The sequence below is a fragment of the Stegostoma tigrinum genome, chromosome 39, assembly GCF_030684315.1.
Source record: "Stegostoma tigrinum isolate sSteTig4 chromosome 39, sSteTig4.hap1, whole genome shotgun sequence".
In the NCBI taxonomy this organism is placed as follows: domain Eukaryota; kingdom Metazoa; phylum Chordata; class Chondrichthyes; order Orectolobiformes; family Stegostomatidae; genus Stegostoma; species Stegostoma tigrinum.
The window spans coordinates 9,649,100-9,672,165 of NC_081392.1; the positions used below are offsets into that span (position 1 = coordinate 9,649,100).

The 23,066-nt window shown below is 43.7% G+C and overlaps 1 protein-coding gene across 1 annotated transcript in view; it reads left to right on the plus strand.

Moving 5' to 3' along the window:
* Positions 1 to 22,667, plus strand: part of clptm1 (CLPTM1 regulator of GABA type A receptor forward trafficking) — a 56,616-nt gene extending 33,949 nt beyond the window's left edge. The window contains exons 8-14 of the mRNA XM_048522403.1: positions 5,503 to 5,747; positions 10,937 to 11,030; positions 11,695 to 11,885; positions 13,471 to 13,566; positions 16,497 to 16,632; positions 18,478 to 18,645; positions 22,252 to 22,667. Of these exons, the coding sequence (XP_048378360.1) occupies positions 5,503 to 5,747; positions 10,937 to 11,030; positions 11,695 to 11,885; positions 13,471 to 13,566; positions 16,497 to 16,632; positions 18,478 to 18,645; positions 22,252 to 22,418 (1,097 nt within the window). The 3' untranslated portion in view covers positions 22,419 to 22,667. The remainder of the gene's footprint in view (positions 1 to 5,502; positions 5,748 to 10,936; positions 11,031 to 11,694; positions 11,886 to 13,470; positions 13,567 to 16,496; positions 16,633 to 18,477; positions 18,646 to 22,251) is intronic.
* The last annotated feature ends 399 nt before the right edge of the window (positions 22,668 to 23,066 follow it).

Below are 23,066 nucleotides of genomic sequence, written 5' to 3' on the forward strand. Positions count from 1 at the left end.
AGTTCTGGACTTACTATCACTGGGGACATTCTTCCTGCATTGAGCCTGTCCAGTCCCATTAGGATTTTATATGTTTCTGGGAGATCCCGCCTCATTCTTCTAAATTCCAGTGAGTACAAGCCCAGTTGATCTAGTCTTCCTCATATGTCAGTGCTGCCATCCTGGGAATCAGTCTGGTGAACCTTCACTGGACTCTCTCTGTAGTAAACATGTCCTTCCTCAGACTAGGAGACCAAAACTGTACACAATACTCAAGGTGTGGCCTCACCAACGCTCTGTATAACTGCAGCAAGACATCCTTACTCTGATACTCAAATCCTCTCGCTATGAAGGCCAGCATGCCATTAGCTTTCCTCACCACCTGCTGCATCTGCATGCCAACCTTCAGCGACTGTTCCACCATGACACACGGGTCTCCTCATACCTCGTGCTTTCCTAAACTGCCACATTCAGATAATAGTCTCCCTTCCAGTTTTTACCACCAAAGCGGATAGCCTCGCATTTATACACATTGTGTTGCATTATACAAGTGTTTACCCACACAGCCAGCCTGTCCAAGCCACCCTGCAGCCTCTTAGCACTTTCTGCAAAAAGCACACTGCCACCCAGCCTAGTGCTGTTCCCTGAGTTGTTAAAATATAAACTTGTGCTCCCACTCATAATCATCACTTCCCTCCATGTCTATGCACTCAGTGTTCCTGGCTTCAGTCTCTCTGAATGAGACAAAGTTTTGTTTGAACTGTGAGCTGCTTTATTTCATTGTGAATAAAATGTTCAAAGCACTGAGATAGGTGGGACCCACTTGGTCGTAATTTCTATCCACTTACTGTTCAGAAATCAAGATCATAAGTTGCTAACCCACTCGGTCATCTAAACTAAAAATTCAAAAAGCCATTTAAGGTTGTTTGCTCACTTGGTGCCGTTCACCTAACTCTTAGATGTAATCTGGACTCTTTTCCCCCCCCCACCACCTCCCAACCTTTAGAATCTGAAGCTTCTCTTCCTCCCCTCCACTGACTTCCAAGTCCCATCATCCCTGAGTTAGGGCTTTTTACCACAGAAGTTCAGCTGCAGCCCACAGGACAGGTGAAAGTTTGTTGGGCGAAAGTTACTCTTCATTTAAGGCTCTGTTGTTAACATTCAGCTGTCACTGGTTTCATCCGTCTTTGCCAGCCTCCTCCTTACATCTCTGCTGATATCTAAACACTGGAGTCTAAGTCTGTCTTCTGCCTTTTTAAACTGTCACGCAGACCCTGTTACCTGTCAGCAATGCACAAAGTTTTTCATCAAATGGAATAGTTTGGCCAGTGTTTTGAGCCCATGAAAGCAAGTTTGTCGTCATGCATTGTTAATTTGCATTTGCTTCCCTGTTGACATTCAGCCCAGCTTGGGAAGCAAACTTCTTTCTGGCTAACGTTAGCTTCTTGTGAGATTAAAGCTCAGCATTTTGCTTGTGAAAACCCTTCTCTGTTGAGGACAATGCCCAAAGAACCTTCAGCCACAATAGGGAATGTTGGTTGAAAATTCTGCTGATACTTGCTCGCACGGATCATGCCGCATCTGCTTGATAACTCAATGCCTTCAGGAGATAACGATGAGGAAGCATTATTGATTTGAGGAACCCTGGGGGATTGTATTCAAGAGGCTAGAGTTACGGTGTAAAAACTGAAAGAACTACAGATGTTGTACATCAGGAACAAAAGCAAAGTTGCTGGAAAAGCTCAGCAGGTCTGGCAGCATCTGTGGAGGAAAAAAAAGTTAACGTTTCGGATCCAGTGATCCTTCCTCAGAAGGGGTGTGTAGGTTTTGAATGTTATTGTATATTTTAGTCAGAGGCAAAGTTTTTATTATTTGCATTTAAACAGCCCATACTTGCTAACATATGAAGGCAATGCTAAATAAAAATTAGTCCATCCTATTTTGTGTTGATATTTCCTAAAATTGATTGGCCATGCAGTTCTACCGATTACGGTCTCTAGCCTCACAAGCTACATTACCGCTCAAGCAAACATTTTTGTCTCTGCATGACTGAATTGTCTTACGGACTCTGCCAGAATGCTGTTCTCCAGCCAATGAGGCTAAGAAGAAAAATGTATTCGAGTACAATTCTGAGAGCCACAACGTAACAGCTCATGAAGCAGTAGCCATTGTAAAGCCGAACTTTAATTTGAAGGGCACTTCCATAAGCTCAGGCTGTATGTTCTGTTTTAGAATGGAAATTTAGTGAAAAGGAATGTTCACCATCATTTATTTGCTTCATATTTCTTAGTACTTTTTCTCCTTTTGGGGAATGCTCTAAGTGTTAGAAGGAACAGCAGGCCGATCATTAACTTGCTGCACTTCTTTCCTGACCAACAGTTCCTGAAGTGGGACTTGAACCTGGAACTTCTAGTTCATGGGCACTTACGGAATGAGCCACAAGACCACCTTCATTCTTATAAAGAGGTTTTGACAGAGTAAGGAGGGAAAGATATACTCAATGGCAGATATAAACCAAAGGACATTGATCAAGATAACAAAGTGTGGAGCTGGATGAACACAGCAGGCCAAGCAGCATCTCAGGAGCACAAAAGCTGATGTTTCGGGCCTAGACCATTGATCAAAAGCAGTTTGTCATGGGCAGTTTGAGATGTTTTGTTTTGCACAGCAGAGTTACTGTGACCTGGAATGTGCTGCTGGAAAGACCAGTGGAAAGAAACTTAATTTTTAAAAGCAGATTGGCTTAAGACCTGAAGGATTAAATTTGCAGGGCTGTGGGCAGTGTGCATGTGAGCTGGAATTAAATTGGATTGTTTTTGCAGACAGCAACTGCGGCTATGATGGACTGAATGACATCCTCTGCTGTATCCTTTTATGATTTAGTATGCAAGAACCTCCTGTATTGATCACATTATTTAAGGAAGGATGTCAATGTGTTGGAAATAGGTGCCAGGCTAATTGCTGGAATGGGCAGGTAGTCTTAAGTGGGATGGTTGGGCGTGTATCAACCAGAGTTCAGAAATGTAAGAGGTGACGTATTTGAAACAAATAACATTGAGGGGTTTTGATAGAGTAGACAAGGAGAGGATGCTCCTCTCACAGGAGAACCTAGAACTAGGAGTCACTGTTGAAAAATCAAGATCACCAATTTAAAATGGCAATAAGGTGAAATATTTTTGTAGATTGAGTATCCCTGGAACTCTGTTCTAGAAAAGGTGGTGGAAGTCTTTGAATAGTTTTAAGGCAGAAGTGAGTAGGTAGATTCTAGGTAAACAAGGAGGGGGGATGTTTTATTGGGGTAGGCAAGAGTGTGGATTTGAGATTACAATCAGATCAGCCATGATCTTGTTGAATGGTGGATCATGCTGAATGGCCGCCTACTCCTAATTCATATATCCATACGTGAAATTGAACACCTGCCACAGTGACTGATTTTGGTAAGTTTCTTGAGACTAATGTGGTCATTTCCCATTGCAGTGTCGTTATGGTCCTTTGCCAATTTCTTTCCTCGGGAAGAAAAGCTGCAAGTTTATCTCCTGAACAAGCAAAAATATTATGGGATGAGTGTGGATAAACTTTTATTTACGTAGAAACAAAAACAGAAGTTGCCTGGAAAGCTCAACAGGTCTGGCAGCATTCGTGAAGAGAAATCAGTTAACGTTTCTGGTCCGGTGACCGTTCCACAGAGCCCTTCTGAGGAAGGGTCACAGGACCTGAAACGTTAACTCTGATTTTTCTTCACAAATGCTGCCAGACCTCCTGAGCTTTTCCAGCAACTTCTGTTTTTCTTTCTGATTTACACCATCTGCAGTTCGTTTGGATTTTATTTTCTATTTACATAGTACCTTATCACATTCTTATCGTAGTCCAAAGAGCTTTATAGTCAATGAATTTTGTCATGTAAATGCTGTTTTGATGTAGCTAGTTAAATCCCAGCGATTGCATAGGAAATCGATGACTGACTTAACATGAGGATTTAAGGAAGAAATGTCCAATAGGACATAATGAGCCCACTGCTCTTCACATTTGCAATGTTCTTTTTTTATAGCTTGTTGAACAGTCAGACAAGGCTTTATTTTTAATGTCTCATCCTTCCAAAGCTATTTGAATGATTCACCACTCCCATGGGGCCAGTCTAGATTGTGTATTCAGGTCCACAAATTTGTTCGGAATGTTGAACCTTGTGAGTAAAGGACAAAGGTTTGACTGCATGAGGCAAGGTAACACATGATTGCCCATCCCTGTGACACGTTCCACAGTACTGCTTGTTAATCATTAGAGAGTGTAATTACAGAAACTGTGCAGAGATGAGCACTGCAATGAAAGCAATACCAGATGCTGGAAATCTGAAACAAACAAAGAATGGTGGAGAACCCTAGCAGGTCTGGCAGCATCTGTGGAAAGAAAAACAGAATTAACATTTCAACTCGGTATATCTCTTATTCAGTTCTGAAGTAGTGTCATACTGGGCTCATAGCATTATACCATTCCTGTCTCCACATATGCTGCCAGACCGGCTGTGTTTCACCAGCATTCTTTGTGTTAGAAATAAACACTGGTTTGCTTGTGAAGCAGTACTTTCACTTTTTTTTCCCCTTATCTAAACGCATATAGGCCATGACTTGAAAGGAATTCAAGTTCAAACTTATGCCTGATCCCTCTTCCTGTTTATTCATTTTTTTGTTTGTGCAGTACTGAGGGTGCGCAGCACTGTTGAAGACGGCACCTTTTGGATGAAACATTAAACCTCGGCCTGTGTGCCAGCTCTGGTGCATGTCACAGATCCCCATTATGATGAAGGGGAAGGGATTTAACCGTGGTGTCCTGGCCACTCTTTATCCCCCAATCACCGTCACAGTAGCAGATTATCAGATCATTATCACGTTCCAGTTTGTCAGAGTTTGCAAAGTTGATGACTGTGTTTCCTGCATAAGAAGATTGATTGCACTTCAAAAATACTTACTTGGCTGGAAAGTCTTTGAAACATGCAGTGCTCATGAGATGCACTCCATAAACGCAAGCCTTTCTTTCTTTTCATATGTTTGAATCATAGAGTCCCTACCCAGATTCCCACCCAGATTCATCCCCTGCCTTGTCCCTGTAACCATACATTACCTAAGATTAATCCACCTCGCCTCCACAGCCCTATGGAGGAAATTTAGCATGGCCAGTCCACCTAACCTGCACATCTTTGGACAGTGGCAAGAAACAGGAGCCCCCAGAGGAAACCCACCCAGAAAAGGGGAGAATGTTCAAACTCTACGCAGTTACTGGAGGGTGGAATTGAACCCAGGTCCCTGGTACACTGAGGCAGCGGTGCTAACCACTGAGTTGCTCAATTGAGTGGAATTTCTAACCAAGATTGCCTTTTGGTCATCTCAAAAGCTATGCCTGGATTCTCTAGTGTTATTCAGCTACAAGTTTAAATATTTCCTGTGTGATATATGGATGATTTGTGGAACACGTACAAGTGTGTCAAGTTGAGTGACATTGCATTTGGGTCCTCTTTTCATTTTCCAACAGATGTGAAGTTTGATCCAGTCAGCGGTGACTATTATCCAATCATTTATTTCAATGATTACTGGAACCTGCAGAAGGACTACTTTCCCATCAATGCTTCCCTGGAGAAACTGCCTCTGCGTATGACGTACTGCCCGTTGTCGCTGTGGAAGTGGCAGCTGTACGCTGCACAGAGTACCAAATCTCCGTGGAATTTCTGGGGAGAGGACTTGTACGACCAACCAGATGAGGAGCAGGATTCAGTGAAGGTTGTTTATCACTTTAATATCGAGTATAAATAACTTTTGATTCCATTTGTCAGCCCAATTATCGACTGTCTCCAGTCTCCTAATGAGCTCAATAGAGACAGAGCAATGTAGCATAATAAATAGGCCATTCGGTCTCTTAGAATTTGTTCCATTGTTAGATTGCGGTTGATTTGTACCTCAGGACCAATTTGCCTTCCCTTTCTCCATATCCCTCAATTACCCTCACCCTTCTAAAAACTTTTAATCCTCATCTTGAAAGTTTCACCGACATTTTTAGGTGCAAATGGTGATGTAGCAGGTAAATAATCCAGAGACCTAGGCTAATATTCTAGGGACATGGTTCAAAGTTGCCACCCAAGTTGTTAGGGTTGTTAAGAAGCTATATGGTGTGGTGGCTTTCATTTGCAGGGGAATTGAGTTTAAGAGCCTCAAGGTTATGCTGCAGCTCTGTAAAACCCTGGTTAGACCACGCTTGGAATATTGTGGTCAGTTCTGGTCACGTAATTATAGAAAGGATGTGGAAGCTTTAGAGAGAGTGCTGAGGAGGTTTACCAAGATGCTGCCTGGACTGGAGGGCAGGTCTTAGGAAAGGTTGAGGGAGCTAGGGCTTTTCTTGTTGGAGCAAAGAAGGATGAGGGGTGACTTGATAGAGGTGTACACGATGATGAGATGCACAGATAGTGTGGATAGTCAAAGACTATTTCTCAGGGTGGAAATGACTATTACGAGGGGGCAAAAGTTTAAGATGATTGGAGGAGATTTCAGAGGTAGGTTCTTTACACACACACAGTGGTGAGCATATGGGATGTGCTGCCGGCAGTGATAGTGGAGCCAGATACTTTGGAGACTTTTAAGTGACTCTTGGATAGGCACACGGAGGATAGTATAATGAAAGGTACGCAGGTTAGTTTTGACCCGAGATTAGGATAATAGGTCAGCACAACATGGTGGTTCGAAGGGCCTGTACTGTGCTGTCCTGTTCTATGTTCTGTGGAAATCTCATCTCTTTGGCTGGTGGAACTTAAATTCAATTAAAAAATTTGGAGTGTAAAGTTAGTCTCAGTAATGGTGACCGTAATTGTTGCAAAAACCTAACTGGCTTGTTAGCATCTTGTAGGGGAGTAAATCTGCTGTCCCTGTCTGGTCTGGCCTATGTGTGGCTCCGGATGCACAGCAATGGTGGTTGACTCCTAACTGCCTTCTGAAAGCCACTCCGCTCAAGTGCAATTAGGGGTGGGCAGCAAATGATGATGTTACCAGCTATACCCGAATCCAGTTGAAGAAGAAAGGAAAAACATCGATAACAAAGTGTGAAGCTGGATGAACACAGCAGGCCAAGCAGCATCTCAGGAGCACAAAAGCTGACGTTTCGCTCCTTGCTTTTCGGAGAGGAAAATTCAGAGATTTTTTTTTTACTACCTTTTGCATGCGGGAGGAGGTGCTACCTGATTTCTTTCCTACCTGGCTAGCTCTAATATAGGATTGTGACCTCTTGTTTTTGATTTCTCCAGACCTTCTCCCTGAAAAAATTTCCCTCTATCTGCCCTATAAAAGCCCCTGAACCATGTAAAACACCTCAAGGGAATACATTCAAGGCTTACAGAACCAATTCTTGTAATTTAACTATTTAACTCTAGCGAATCTGTGAAGCAGCGGAGATGGTCACAGTGGTAATGTCACCGAACTAGTAACACTAGGCCCAGGTCAATGCTGTAAGACCATGGTAGCTGGTGGAACTTCAATTCAAATAATTAAATTTCAAATTGAAAACTAGCCTCAGTAATTAACATCAGTTGTCATAAAAGGCCCATCTGGTACACCATTGTCCTCTGGGGAAGGAAATCTGCTGTCGTTCTGCAGTCCGGATGTGACTCCAGACCAAAAACAATGTGGTTGACTCTTAACTGCACTCTGAAATGACTCTAGCAAGCCACTCAGCTCAAAGACCTTTGGGGATGGGCAACAAATGCTGCTCTTGCCAGTGGCAGCTACATCTCAAGAATGTATGAAGCACTCTGTGCTGCCCTTCATTCGAGGTCACTGGTCTTGATCAGGGAGAAAGCAAATTTGTCTTTCTCAAATCCAAAATGGGTGGTTTTAGCTTTCCTTGCATTGTGTCCTTGCTCACTTAACGCTCTAGTTTTCCTCCTCCAATGACTCCTTAATTTGTGTGCTTTGCAAGTTTTTTCAGTCAGGTTATTAAAATAGTGAGGCATTCAGATACCAGTACAGATTCCTGCGGAGCATCAGTTGTTGTCTTACACCAATTGAAGAATGTTCCCTTTACTCTTGCGTTCTCCTATTTCCCAACCACTTACCGATTAATTGGTTACTGTTTGAAACCCAGCACGGCAATTCCTCAATACTTTAAGGAATGTATTATTTATTGATATTCCGTAGTAGGCAGAGCGGTGATCCCCAGTCTCTATTCGGATCATTTTGATGAGTGCTGTTGAGGAGCAACAAACAGTCATTGCAGAAACTTCACTTGAAATCAATATCTCCAGTGAGTGCAGACTGGTTCAGGATTAAATCTCCTCCCTTCTCATTCCAAATGATTTACTTAAATATCCTTTCCTTGTGGTGTAATAGATGAAGAATGCCCACTCCGAACCTGTACTGCAGCATGAGCCAGTACACTCATGAGGGAGTGAAGAAACCTTTTTGTCTGATTCACCACCTTGCTAAAACCTGGCTCAATACAAAGCCTGGTTGTAAAAAGCATCTCCCTCCTGAGATATTTGAAATGCTGTTTTGTTTCCTGTCTGTGGAGACCTGTTATTTTGGAGCTCTGCCAATAGCAGAGTCTTGCAGCATGGGACTGTAGGCTCCATTTAGAATTTTATACATTGAAATCTTCGCTAAATCTGGATGCTAATTGTAAAGACTTTGAGCTCCACTGCCAGTTTACGCACAACCTCAACGGTACTGAATACAAATGAGCTTGTTTCCTTAGTTTCTTTAAAACAAAGACTGGGTTGAAGGAATTATTATTCCTTCCTGATAGTAATCGTTAATTGTCTGAGCAGGGCAGCCCAGCCATGCTAATACTGGAAACTAATGTCGAATTGTATTTGATGGTGTTTGGCATCTTAGCTGTTCACAATGAAATAAAATGTTTTTTTGGCGTTTCCTCTGAAATTGATTTATGTTCTCTGGTGAAATCCTTCACTCTTAGCTGAACATCTCAATAACATTCTTCCTTTGAATGTTAACTCCATTGCAAAACCTTAGGAGATTGGGAGCCTTGTGAGCGACTGTAAGCTTACAGCATGCCAACAGATCGCCAGATACTTGAATGTTATCTTTCCAGATGGGCAGTTTAGAAAAGGCAGCATAATAGAGACAGACTTTTTCTTTAAAACCATGCAACAGTGGGAAAAATTGCAGAGAAAAGAAGCAGTGAGTGAAACTGCTGGGTTATCCGACGTGACCACAATGGGCCAAGCAGCCTCCTCACTGTTGTATCGTTCTTTAATATTTGCCTGTCAGTGGAATTGACAAAAAAAGCAGGGAGGATTAAACACTTTCTGCCATCCCTTGCCAATTTGTTTAATGGTGTAAAAGATCAGGATTTGCTCAGTGATTGTTGACGTTTTGTCACAGTTATGTTTCCATTTTTAATATATTTTTTCAAACCTTTTCATGATTTTAGGGAGTGAGCCCAAACATTTTCTGTTTCCTTCATTAAGGCAGACTGTAATTCCTTTCTCTTGGAGGTGTGGAGGGAGGAACGAAGGCTGAGAATTGACTTAATCGAGTCTTGTAATTCTAAAGGGTTTGAGAAAGGAAAAAGGGAAGATGTTTCCATATGTGTGGGAGGCTATTGATAAAATAGTCACTAAGAAATCCAACAGGGAATCCAGTAGAATGTCTTTATGTTAAACAAGCAGAATGTGGAACTTGCAAGGGCAGATCGAGTAATCCAGATTCTGAACCTAATTCTGTGGGGTTCCTGTCCAACCATGGCAGCTCCTGAGTTTTCCAAAAAATCTGGAATTTGAAGGTAACCTCAGTAATGGTGACCATGAAGCTATAAATGATTACCATAAAAACCCCGTCTTGTTCACTCCTTCTGTCAGGAAATCTGTCATTCCCTAGTCCAGTCTACATGTGGCACCAGGCCCACAGCAATGTGGTTGACTCTTGAGTAAAACACTCAGTTGTACCAAACCACTACATGGTTTCATGGCATCAGGTCAAACCTTGGCAAGGATACCTCCTGTTGATACCACCCTACCTCCGCTGATGCATCAGTTCCATATTAAGCACCATTTGGAGGGAGAACTGAAGATGGCAGTGCTACATTGTATACTGTCAATGGCGGGCTTCATTGTCCATTACCAAAAGTATTTTGGTAGCAAGTATTTTGATTGAGCTTGAGCTGGTCATGTCCTAAAAAGATATATTTAGCCAGGCTGAGCTCGAGAGGTGGTGAAGGGACAGATAGAGAGAAAAGCTGACTCGATCTTGTCAACCTATCACAGACAATTTCAACAAGGGGGACCATCATGTAGTCCTTGTGGAGTTAAAGCTCCATCTTCATTACGGCGATAACCCATCAATTGTGTTGAGTGGCACAACTGTAATGCTGAATGGGATAAATTCAGATTAGATCTAGCCTGCAGCAAACTGTGCCAAGTGACCCCACAACCACTGAATCTGATCAAAACATCAGTGCAAAAGACAAGCTGTTTGCAACCATCTCTAGTCACGAGTGACTGAAACATCTTGGCTTTCTCCTTAGTTTCCAGCATCTCCAACGCAGGTTTCTGTCAAATCATTTCAATCCCAGTGATTTGAAGTAATGGTTAAAGGCACAGGATGTTGCAAAGACGATGGGTCTGACAGCATCCTGGCAGCAGTAGTGAAGACCTGTGCTCCAGCACTAGCAATGTCTCCAGTGAAACATTTTCCAATACAGCTACATTTCTGGCCTTTACCTGACAATGTGGAAACAGCCCATGGGTATGTCCTGTCCATAAAAAAGCAGGACAAATCTAATCTCACCAATTATTGTCCAAGTTGCAATAAAAAAAATTATAATCGATAAGTGGTTGTACGTAAAATGGGTCGAGAACCAGGTAAGTGTTCGAGGACTTAATTGTTCTTTATAGATTACCATAAAGTATTTGTCTATTTTGTTAACATGACTATCTTGTTTTTTTCCTTCTTTCCCCTTCTGACAGGTTGCCTTACTGGAAACCAATCCATATCTCCTAGCAGTAACTATTATTGTGTCCATTGTGCACAGTGTGTTTGAATTCCTCGCTTTCAAAAATGGTGAGCCATAACTGCAAAGTGCTTGCTTATTTTCAAATTACTGCACAAAGCTGTACGATGGTCAGGCAACAATGTCCATTCTAGTACACACAATGTGACAATGATCTGAAATGCTAGCCTTTCACAGCACTTTATTTTTATCTGTTCTACAGATCCCCTCGGCTTGTCATTTCAGGGCCAGTGTTCTGAATAAACGTAATGCATCCCCATCTCCACTCCGACAGTCATTAGCAGAGACAGGAGATGAATGTTTTAACATTCCTGGACTTTAGGGTTAGTTGATCCATTGATAAATTGGAATAGCTAAGAAATCAAAAAAGTCGGAAACTTCTGATAAAGCTGCCATTCCGAACTAAGCTTCATCTGTGGTGTTGCTTCGTTATTTTAAAGTCAGAAGTCACACGACAGCAGGTTATAGTCCAACCAGTTTATTTGAAGTCACAAGCTTTCATAGCACTGGAGTAGTTGAGGCAAACAGCATACATTGATTTAGGGGAAACTAGATGAGTACGTGAGAGAGAAAGGAATTGAAGTATATACTAACTGGTCAGTGGGGAGAAGAGTGGAGCATTGTGTGGGTTTATAAATACCACCATAGACCAGTTGTTCTGTTTTTATGCTGAATATTCAAAGTAAGTTAATCAGTGTAACTAATGTTTTTCAGACATTCAGTTCTGGAACAGCCGTCAGTCCTTGGAGGGGCTGTCTGTACGCTCTGTGATTTTTGGTGTCTTCCAATCTGGGGTCGTGTTGCTTTACATCCTGGATAATGAGACCAACTTTGTGGTTCAGGTCAGCGTATTTATTGGCCTCTTGATCGATCTTTGGAAGATCACCAAAGTCATGGATGTGCGGGTAAGAATATTCTCTTCTACTGCACGTCAGCTTTTACAGTGCTTTGTGGAAATACGTCGTCATCCTGACTTGGAAATATATTGGCGTTCCTTCATTGTCACTGGGTCAAAATCCTGGAATTTCCTCCCTAATGGCATTAGCAGATGGACTGTAGTGATTCAAGAGGGCAGCTAGGAACAGGCAATAAATACTGGCCCAGGCAGTGACGCCCACATCCCACAAATTAATAAATTAAAATATATATTTCAGTGAGTAAGTGACCAGTTTGTGGATGATGCTCCTGAGAGAGACTGTAGAAGCAGATGGTACTGTTTTGTTCAAACGTGTTTGAGATGGTTTTTAGTTTGGACAAATACTATTTTGAATCCCATCTATAAGTAATTGAAGACATAATGTGTTGTGTGTCGCATGTTTGGTTGGAGCATGTGACTTTGAGTGTGTGTCTTCCAGACATACTAAGAAATTCTCATTGTCTTGTTTCTGGTTCTGTGGTAGTTTAACTGATCAACATTGATCATAACTTTATAAATCAAAACGCCAAAATTGTTTTATTGTGTGATAGCTATTCCCAGCGTGATAGAGGGTGAATTACACAGAACTTGTGTTCTGAGGAAGGGTCACTGAACCCAAAGCATGAACTCTGACCTCTCTCCACAGATTCTGGCAGACCTGCAGTTTTTGCTTCACACAAAACTTGCTCTTTTTCGCTCAGTAACTGTTTTTTCTGAAAGCTAATGGAAATTTAGTTATATCACAGAGGATTTTTAAAGAGCAATATGTCCTATTTCTAAGAAAATCACAAAATGTATAATGAGATTGGCAAACTATAAGAAAATAAGTTGTTAATCAGCCCATTTATAACATGATGCAAATATTGTGATGCACCTTTGCTGTATACTTCCCCCTATCTGATAAGCACTGAACTAAAACTAAAAGAATAAAACAGGTTTGTTTTGTTCTGAAATAAAAGAACCAATGAACTAAGTGACCATCAGCATTTCAGGTGTTAGGGCCCTGTCATCTTTCCAGATTGCAAGTGGGGCCATTTTGTGATCCTATTCATGAGCAATCAAACTAAGAGCAGGAGTAAACCATTTGCTGCGCCGTTCAGAGATGATCATGATCTGATTATGGCCTGAACCTCACCTTACTACCTACTCCTGATAACCATAATCCCCTTGTCAGCCAAGAATCTATCCACCTTGACCTTAAGAATATTCAGTGTGCCTGACCTGATTCTCTAAGGGTGTTTGTAAGGTGCCTAACCGTCAGAGAAAATACCCCCAATTTCAGTCTTAAGTGGGAGACCTCAGCTTTTTAAACTGTATCCCCTAGTTCCAGTCTTTTCTGGTTAGTACTGTGGGTTACACAATCACTGTTTATTTTCTGTGTACTAATTATTTAAAGAATGGCCGCGTGGCGCATCGTAACAATCAGTCCATTGTTCCTGTGCCACCTCTTTGACGGAGATCAAATTTACAAGAATGAGGATAGTTTAAACATATCTGGGCAAAGTTCTAGCTTTTCTCTTTAATACTGGTGTGTTTTTAAGTTATTGTAGGTAATATGACCAATTTTGTTATAGATTGACCGGGATAATAAAGTGGCTGGGATCTTCCCTCGCTTGACGTTAAAAGACAAATCAACATACGTGCAGTCCTCAACTAAGAACTACGATGATGTAAGTATGAAACTGTGTTTATAATTTCTTAAAACTGCTGAATATATTTTTAAAACGTGAGTGAAATAAGGCTATTTATATTGCATTTTGGCAGTCTGTTCCCAACTCTATCCCCAGTAGCATATTTTGAAAGCTTGATGGTCCACCTGGAAGAAGCTACGCTTCCTTGAAATGCTACAGGCAAGTCTGGTTTACAGAAATGCAGAGTCAATGACTTAGTGTCAGAGAGTAAATTAAGTGGGGAGCAGTGGTTTAATCTGAAGACAGTTACTTGTTGAACTTGTGGAACAAGTTGCTTTGTCTGTAAGCTGGGAGCTTTTGGGAAGCGACTTTGAGATCCTCGGACTCAAATGGCTTGCTTCTGCTGAAAATCTTCAGTGCCAGCTAGCCGTGGTGTAACCTTGCTGCTGTGTGGCCTGGCAAGTGGAAGATGCACAAATCAATTAGAACAGAGTTGAGGAAAAACTTCTTCACCCAGAGAGTGGTGGATATATGGAATGTTCTGCCCCAGAAGGCAGTGGAGGCCAACTCTCTGGATACTTTCAAGAAAGAGATAGATAGAGCTCTTAAAGATAGAGGAATCAAGGGCTATGGGGATAAGGCAGGAACAGGATACTGATTGTGGATGATCAGCCTTGATTATAATGAATGGTGGTGCTGGCTCAAAGGGCCGAATGGCCTACTCCAGCTCCTATTGTCTATTGTCTCTTGAATCAGGAGTGTCAGTATTCAAGTATACCTAGCATTTCACCCAAAGACTGGTGCCCTTTATGTACCACTTGTGACCTTTACAAGAAAGGTGCCTGTGTTCTGTTGTATTGGGTGGACACAGTATCTCTCACTAAGGCCTCATTCATGTTCTTCAATTGCAAGAGGACTCAACTCGTCATAGAGTCATAAAGTCAGAGGGTCATATAGCATGGATACAGACCCTTTGGTTCAACTCATCCGTTTTCCAGAATTAAACTAGTCCCATTTGCCTGTATTTGACCCATATCCCTCTAAACCTTTCCTATTCTGTGGTGGGCAGGTCATTGAGTATATTTAAGATAGACTTAGATCGAGGGGATCAAAGGTTAAGGGTAGAAAGCAGGAGAATGGGGTTGAGAGGCTTCTTAGCCATGATTGTATGGTGGAGCAGACTCGATGGGCCAAATGGCCTAATTTCTGCTCCCATGTCTTATGTTAATCTATTCATGTTAATGTCTTTTAAATATTGTAATTGTACCTGCATCCACCACTTCCTCTGGCACAAAAACAAAGTTGCTGGAAAAGCTCAGCAGGTCTGGCAGCATCCGTGGAGGAGAAAATAGAGTTAACGTTTCAGGTCCGTTAACCCTTCCTCAGAACTCTGTTCTTCTGTTCTCAGAACTCCAGTTCTGAGGAAGGGTTACCAGACCCAAAACACTAACTCTGTTTTCTCCTCCACAGATGCTGCCAGACCTGCTGAGCTTTTCCAGCAACTTTGTTTTAGTTCCTGATTTACAGCGTCCGCAGTTCTTTTGGTTTTTACTCCCTCTGGCAGTTCATTCCACATTCAAGCCACCCTCTGCATGAAAAGTTACTCTTGAGGACCCTTTTAAATCTTTCTCTTCTCACCTTAAAAATGTGCCATCTTGTTTCGAATTCCCCCACCCTAGGAAAAAGACCTTTGTTATTCACCATGTGTATACCCCTGATGATTTTATAAACGTTTGTAATGTCACCTCTCAACCTCCTACATTCCAGTGAGAGAGGTTTGTCTTTCCCATTTCTCCTTCTAACATAAACCCTCCAGTCCTGGCGGTATCCCGTGTTCCTGGTGCTCTGAGGCAACAGTGTTAACCATGCTGCCCTAGCTCAGCCACCACAGTTTAGGAAGGATGTGAGGGACTTTGAAAGGGCATAGAGGAGATTTAACAGAATGGTTTCAGAAATTTAGCTGCAAGGTCTGGCTGGAAAAGCTGAAGTTGTTCTCCTTGGAATAAAGGAAGTGGAACGGTTTAATAAAGGTGTGAACTATCATGACAGGTTCAGATATACATTAACTGATGGTGTGAGGACTGAATGACCTAGATTTAAGGTTCGGGGTTGTGTGTGTGGGTGTATTTGGGTGGTGGGAGTCGGTCTGGGATTGGTGTGGGCAGCGGGGGCAAAGAAATACGAGGAAGAACTTCATGCAACAAATAGTAGTGACCCCTGCAGGTTGTTATCTGTGAAGGGGGTGGGGTCCAGGTGATGAATGACTTCAAAAGGAAATTGCGTGGACATTCAAGGGAAGTAAACTTACAGGGCTACAAGGATGGAGCAGAGGGAGTGGGACTGTGGGGTTTGCTCTACAGACAGGCAGCATGGATATGCTGAATGGTGGAGCGAATGGAACGGGTGAATTTTAAAAGGAAGTTTGATCAGTAAATGAGAGAGAAGAGAAAATAAGGATATGTTGATAAATTTAGGGGATGTAAACCAAGTGGTTGAAGGCATCATATGAGGCACAAATGTGATCTGTTGTGTGCTGTAACTTTTCCCTTACCTTGACTTATCCATTTGTTGTTGTAAATGTGACCTCGGGGAGTCTCATTTCTGAGACGTGGCTAGATGCAGTGATTAGAAGTTCACTTCAACAAGCAGCATACATTTTCTATTCATACGTAGAATATTTAGTGATGTTTTCCAAAAGGAAGTTCAGCAGTTCCGATTCCTCTTGTCTTTTCAAAATTAGGCAATCTGAATGGTTAATTTTTATATAATTACAAAGGCTTTTTTGGATTACTGTTTAAGGCTTTAGTCATTTGGGATTTGCAGCAAATGTACAAGTCCTTGAGGTACACCCATTATTGTCTCCAAATGAAATTGGTTTCCCTGTTAGCCTGCAGAGTTGATCTAGAGGCACTTAGTTGCTTTAGAAGTGATTATTGGGTAGTTAATAATTCATACCTGGTCTTTTTCAGATGGCTTTTAAATATTTGTCCTGGATTCTGTTCCCACTGTTGGGCTGTTATGCTGTCTATAGCTTATTGTATATGGAGCATAAAAGCTGGTATTCCTGGGTGTTGAGTATGCTCTATGGTTTCTTATTGACGTTTGGTGAGTACAATAACTTTCTAGGTAATGCAACACTAACAAAAAAGTTTCTGATTTACCATTGATAACCCATTAATTTGAATTACTGACTTTAACTCTGTTCTATCTGATCAAAGCTGGTGAATTAATTCTGCGATTGAAATCTAATGCTGAATCCTTTGTCAATGTTATGATTAATTGATCACTTTACAGGACTTAATGTTGAGCCTTTAGCTGTAGAAGGGAGTGGGGAATGTGAAACACTGATTTCAATTAGTTTCCCAGCTGTGGGAACACTGTTTAGTTTGAATACAAGACTTGAATCTTACACTAAAGATCATAGTCATAGAGTGTGCAAACAGACCCTTTGGCGCAACCACTCCATGCCACCCATATTTCTAAACTGAACTAGTCCCATGTGCAGGACTTTGGTGGGGTCTCCTCTGGAGTACTGTGTGCAGTTCTGGTTGCCCTGATGTAGGAGGGATGTTGTTGAACTGGAGAGGGTTTACCGGAATGTTGCCGGGAATGGAGGATTTGAGTTATGGGAGTAGGATGGATAAGCTGGGACTTTTGTCCAGTAGACTGTGGGAGGTTAAGGGTTGACCATACAGAGGTCTATATAATCATGAAGGGTTTAATTCAGAATAGGCTTGGGAGAAACAAGAGTTGTTTGGATCTTTACCTGTACTCCTCCAAAACTGGCTTCTAGTTTATATAATTCCTGTTGTGAATTCAGGTAGTTAATTTACATTCAGAAACACTGTTAACATGTCAACCCGATGACATTGTAACAGAACGGAATGGTGAAACTGGTTTCGAGTCCACATCGAGAGAGATCAGGTCGTCTCGGTGATGTTGAAGGTGCTGTTGAGGAAGGAGGGTGTGGTTCAAGCTGACTGAGGAATAGACTGGGGTGTTGCAGAGAGGATATTTCCAATGAAAGCTTGAAGAAGGAGGGCTGCTGATGTGCTTGGTGCTGGCATCATGGGGGAGCAGGCACATGTCCAGGGGAATGACCTGTTGAATACAGAAGCTGGTGGGGTGGAAGCTGAGAACAAGGAAGTGTTTGTGCCACCCATCAGTTAATAATTAAAATACCATTTGGGTGCAAAATGGTTGTTTCATAGTATTAGCATAGATACTTCTTACAATTAATGGCAAATGTAGTGTTTATAATTCTGGATGTCTCTGAATTCCTGATTATATTTATTCCCCTTGATATCCCTCCGGTGCCAAGTATCGCATGCTGAGGCTGTGGGCACTAGTGCAGATTTATTCACCAGATTAATGATCATTTGCTGAATATGCACAATATCGCTTCATTAATCAACCTTCTGTGCTCCCACTTTTTAACCCCAGATTTCAGGGCTGGGTTCAAATCGAACAGGTGTGAGATTAGCACATTGAGTGCAGATCATTGCTAATAGCATCAGCCTGAAATTTATATTTTTACATTGATGTGGTAAATGCTCCAAATATTGCATGGGAGGTGGAAATAGTTTCAGAAGTTATAATCTTGGAGGAGTCCTTGAAGCTTTAGTTTCCAATATATTCAAATTCTTCATGATTTTTTTTAAAAAAAAAACCACCAGGCCTTTCAGAGTTGTAATTAGAAAATTAGCAAAGTTTGGAACGCTCCCTTGAAGAGCATTTAATGTTACGTGAATTGTCGGAGAGATTCTTGTTCAAAGATATTCAGGAATGTATGACAAAACTTGGAGTTAAGTTGCAGGTCAATTGTGATCAAAACAGCAAATTGCTTTGTTCTGAATCAGTTAGCTCTATCAGAGCTAGTATGACCACGAAGGGATGAGTAGCCTGTTGTATGTCTGAAGGTTCTAAATGTCTTTTGTTTCCTCCCTGCAGGATTTATAACAATGACGCCACAGCTTTTCATTAATTATAAGCTAAAGTCGGTAGCTCATCTCCCGTGGAGGATGCTTACCTACAAAGCACTAAATACCTTCATTGATGATCTCTTTGCATTTGTTATCAAAATGCCAATGATGTACAGAATAGGATGTTTGAGAGATGGTAAGTGGTTATATCATTTCTACAAATTAATTCACTGATTAGGTGACCCTTTTACATCATCTCCGCTCTCGACAATGAAGTGTATTCTCAGTGTGCATTTCTGCACATTTCATTTGGGTGGTGACATTTCTATTGTGAAACATGAAGTTCTCTCTGATATATCAGAAGGAATGGCATGGAATTCCTGCTTCTAAGGGATGGTGTTTTTGAAATTAGAACCCACCTGTTTTCAGACAGGGAGAGGGAATTTTCAAGGGTTGTGGAACTGAGGAATACTCTGCCTCAGAAGCTGATGGAAATAGAGTCATTGACTATTTTTCAGGCAGAGGTGGTTGGATTCTTGTTACAGGTATCGAAGGTTATTAGGGGTAGATGTGGAATTCGGAGCACAAACAGATCAACCATGATCTTATTAAATGGCGATGTCGGAAGTCACACGCCATCAGGTGATAGACCCAACAGGTTCATTTGAAATCACAAATTTTTGGAGTGCTGCTCCTTTGCCAGCTGCATACACACTTGCCCCTGACGAAGGAGCAGCGCTCTGGGAGCTTGTGATTTCAACTGAACCTGTTGGACTATAATCTGGTGTCATGTAACTTCTGACTTTGTCGGCCCCAGTCCAACATTGGCACCTCCACGTCCTTAATAAACAGCAGCGCAGGCTCAAGGGGCTTACTTCGTCACTGTCGTCTCCCTCACAGTGCGTACCCTCACACATACACATCCCTTGCTGAGGGGGCCTTAGGATGGGAATAAATGTTCCTTGCCGGTATCTCTTGATCAAATTTTAAAATAACACTTGCAAGTTGCCCCTCCAAGTCACACACTATCTTGATTTGGAAATCTATTTATGAAGACCATTCCTTCATTTTTGCTGAGTCAGTGACCATTCCCATAGGAGTAACTTCACGATGCAGATTGCAATGCCTCTCATTCCCTGTCAAATGCAAGTAAGGATAGGCATAAGTGATGGGTAGCTATACCTGTCTCCCATGAGCAAATGTGAACGAAAGTCCTGCAGTGACCCCACCAATTTGAAGGGTGCAAGCTCAGGCCTAGAAGTTGATGCTAGATCAGCTGCATTGGGCTTTCCTGTGTGGTTCTTCCTCTTGTTGACCCATCTCAAGCACTGCTCTGACCGACTTTCTGTCAGCCTCAAAATACTCACATCAAGACAGCACCTTCCCAGCCACGGCAAAGTTGTGACTTAACTGGGTGGCTCAGCGGTTCGCGCTGCTGCCTCACGGCGCCAGGGTCCTGGGTTCGACTCCACCCTCGGGTGACTATCTGTTTGGAGTTTGCACATTCTCCCCATGTCTGCATGGGTTTCCTCCAGGAGCTACGGTTTCCTCCCACTTGACAAAGGTGTGCAGGTTAGGTGGATTAACCATGGGAAATGTGAGGTTATGGGTTTAGGGTGAGCCTGGGTGGTTGCTCGTTGGGGGTTCAGTGTGGACATGATGGGCAGTCTGGCCACTTTGCACACTGCAGGCATACTCGGATATATTCTGTCCTGCAAACTCTTCAGCTTTCAGATCTCGCCATCCTACCATGAGCAGCAGACCTTCTATCTGGCCTCTAGGAACCCCTTCTTGACATGTTTTTTTGTCTCTCACCCTCCCCTCTCCCCCGCCCCCTTCCCCCCCTTTCCTTCCCCCCCTTTCCTTCCCCCCCTTTCCTTCCCCCCCTTTCCTTCCCCCCCTTTCCTTCCCCCCCCTTTCCTTCCCCCCCCTTTCCTTCCCCCCCCTTTCCTTCCCCCCCCTTTCCTTCCCCCCCCTTTCCTTCCCCCCCCTTTCCTTCCCCCCCCTTTCCTTCCCCCCCCTTTCCTTCCCCCCCCTTTCCTTCCCCCCCCTTTCCTTCCCCCCCCTTTCCTTCCCCCCCCTTTCCTTCCCCCCCCTTTCCTTCCCCCCCCTTTCCTTCCCCCCCCTTTCCTTCCCCCCCCTTTCCTTCCCCCCCCTTTCCTTCCCCCCCCTTTCCTTCCCCCCCCTTTCCTTCCCCCCCCTTTCCTTCCCCCCCCTTTCCTTCCCCCCCCTTTCCTTCCCCCCCCTTTCCTTCCCCCCCCTTTCCTTGCCCCCCCTTTCCTTGCCCCCCCTTTCCTTGCGCCCCCTTTCCTTGCCCCCCCTTTCCTTGCCCCCCCTTTCCTTCCCCCCCCTTTCCTTCCCCCCCCTTTCCTCCCCCCCCTTTCCTCCCCCCCCTTTCCTCCCCCCCCTTTCCTCCCCCCCCTTTCCTCCCCCCCCTTTCCTCCCCCCCCTTTCCTCCCCCCCCTTTCCTCCCCCCCCCTTTCCTCCCCCCCCTTTCCTCCCCCCCCTTTCCTCCCCCCCCTTTCCTCCCCCCCCTTTCCTCCCCCCCCTTTCCTCCCCCCCCTTTCCTCCCCCCCCTTTCCTCCCCCCCCTTTCCTCCCCCCCCTTTCCTCCCCCCCCTTTCCTCCCCCCCCTTTCCTCCCCCCCTTTCCTCCCCCCCTTTCCTCCCCCCCCTTTCCTCCCCCCCTTTCCTCCCCCCCCTTTCCTTCCCCCCCTTTCCTTCCCCCCCTTTCCTCCCCCCCCTTTCCTTCCCCCCCTTTCCTTCCCCCCTCCCCCCCTTTCCTTCCCCCCTCCCCCCTCCCTTCCTACCCCCCTCCCCCCCGTCCCCTGCGCCCACTGCCCGCCACCCCCCGCCTTTCTCTCTCTCCCTCTCTCTCTTGCGCTCCCACCCCTCACCGCCTCGCGCGCTCTCTTTCCCCCCCCCCCAGCGTCTCGCGCTCTCTTCTCCCCCCGCCAGCGTCTCGCGCTCTCCTCCCCCCCCAGCGTCTCGCGCTCTCCTCCCCCCCCAGCGTCTCGCGCTCTCCTACCCCCCCAGCGTCTCGCGCTCTCTTCTCCCCTCCCAGCGTCTCGCGCTCTCTTCTCCCCCCCCCAGCGTCTCGCGCTCTCTTCTCTCCCCCCCCAGCGTCTCGCGCTCTCTTCTCTCCCCCCCCAGCGTCTCGCGCTCTCTTCCCCCCCCCGACCGCCTCGCGCTCTCTCCCCCCCCCGCACCGCCTCGCGCTCTCTCTTCCCCCCCCCCCCCCCCGCGCCTCGCTCTCTCCCTGTCCCTCCTGACTCCTTCTCTCCTGCACCTCCCTCCCCCCAAGACCACCACTTGTCTACTGTTTTGCATTTCTTAATTCTCTCCCTTCTTGGACACCGTTGTTGTTCAGTTCACAAATGCTGTTAAAAAGTGCTTTGGGGAACTTTGTTGTCAACTGCAGGCATGCAGCGCATTGCAACTGCTTGATCTCATCCACAAACAAAAGGCTTGCAACCTCAAATTTCTCAGCACGCTATCTAGTCCGTGATGTCCTTTCCAAGTGTAGTAATAGGTATCATGTGAAAAACACAGCCACCGATCCACCTCCCACGAGTGGCAATATGATAACGATCGGATAGCCTGTATTGAGGCAGCTTCTTGAATGATGAATATTAGTCTGGGCACACTTTTGAATATTACATGTTATAAATAGCTTGATACTTTGATTAGTATGATGGACCCTCGAATGAGAGCACTGACTGATCTTGACTTGACAATATCTGAGAATTGAATCAGAGTTTACACATGTCTGAAGTAATATTTCTTCCTTTCTCCCCAAATTAGATGTTGTGTTTTTTATCTACTTGTACCAACGCTGGATCTATCGAGTCGATCCCACTCGAATGAATGAATTTGGGACGAGTGGAGAGGACTCTGTGAAGATGTCAAAAGAAAATAGTTCCCCGAAAGGTCTAATGGCAAAACCAGAGGAAGAGAAGAAAAATGATTAAATGGAAACCTTTGTATTGTCATAAGCTTAACATTTCACTGAAAAGTCAAGTGAGACCATGGACTGTAATAATCAACTTCCTGATTTTGTATTAATATAATCCTGTTGAAGACCAGTGAATTTGGAGTCCGGGTTAATGTGCTGTACTGTATTTGTTCTGAAACATATCTGTATTTAAGTATGATAACTTTGTAATCACTGTATTCCAGTGTGGAATATTTGGTACATTAAATTGCTAATAACGTTTAAATTGTAGCTATTTGTTGAAGGGCAGCCTCTGTTCATTAATGGGGGTGGGGGGGTGGGAAAGAGTAACAGATTTTAGAAATAAAGAATTTATTCATTCATCTGAAATTCTGGTTCCTGTTTCAATAAACATGCATAGGTTAATTTCTGAACAAATTCCGAAGCAGTATTTGTGTGAACTTGTTAGAACTGCAGATGATATCTGTTAATGCTTTGTTCCTTCAAATGCAATTGGAAGAAAAAGTTTTCAAAGTAAGTGCTCATTCCAAGGCCATGTAGCAGCTGCCGATACCAAGATGAGGGGGAGTTTCTGAGCTGAATGCCCTATTATGGTGTTTATTTTTTAATAATATAATCCATTTTAAAAAATATTTGTGCAAAGAGCTCAGACAGTGCTCACTCT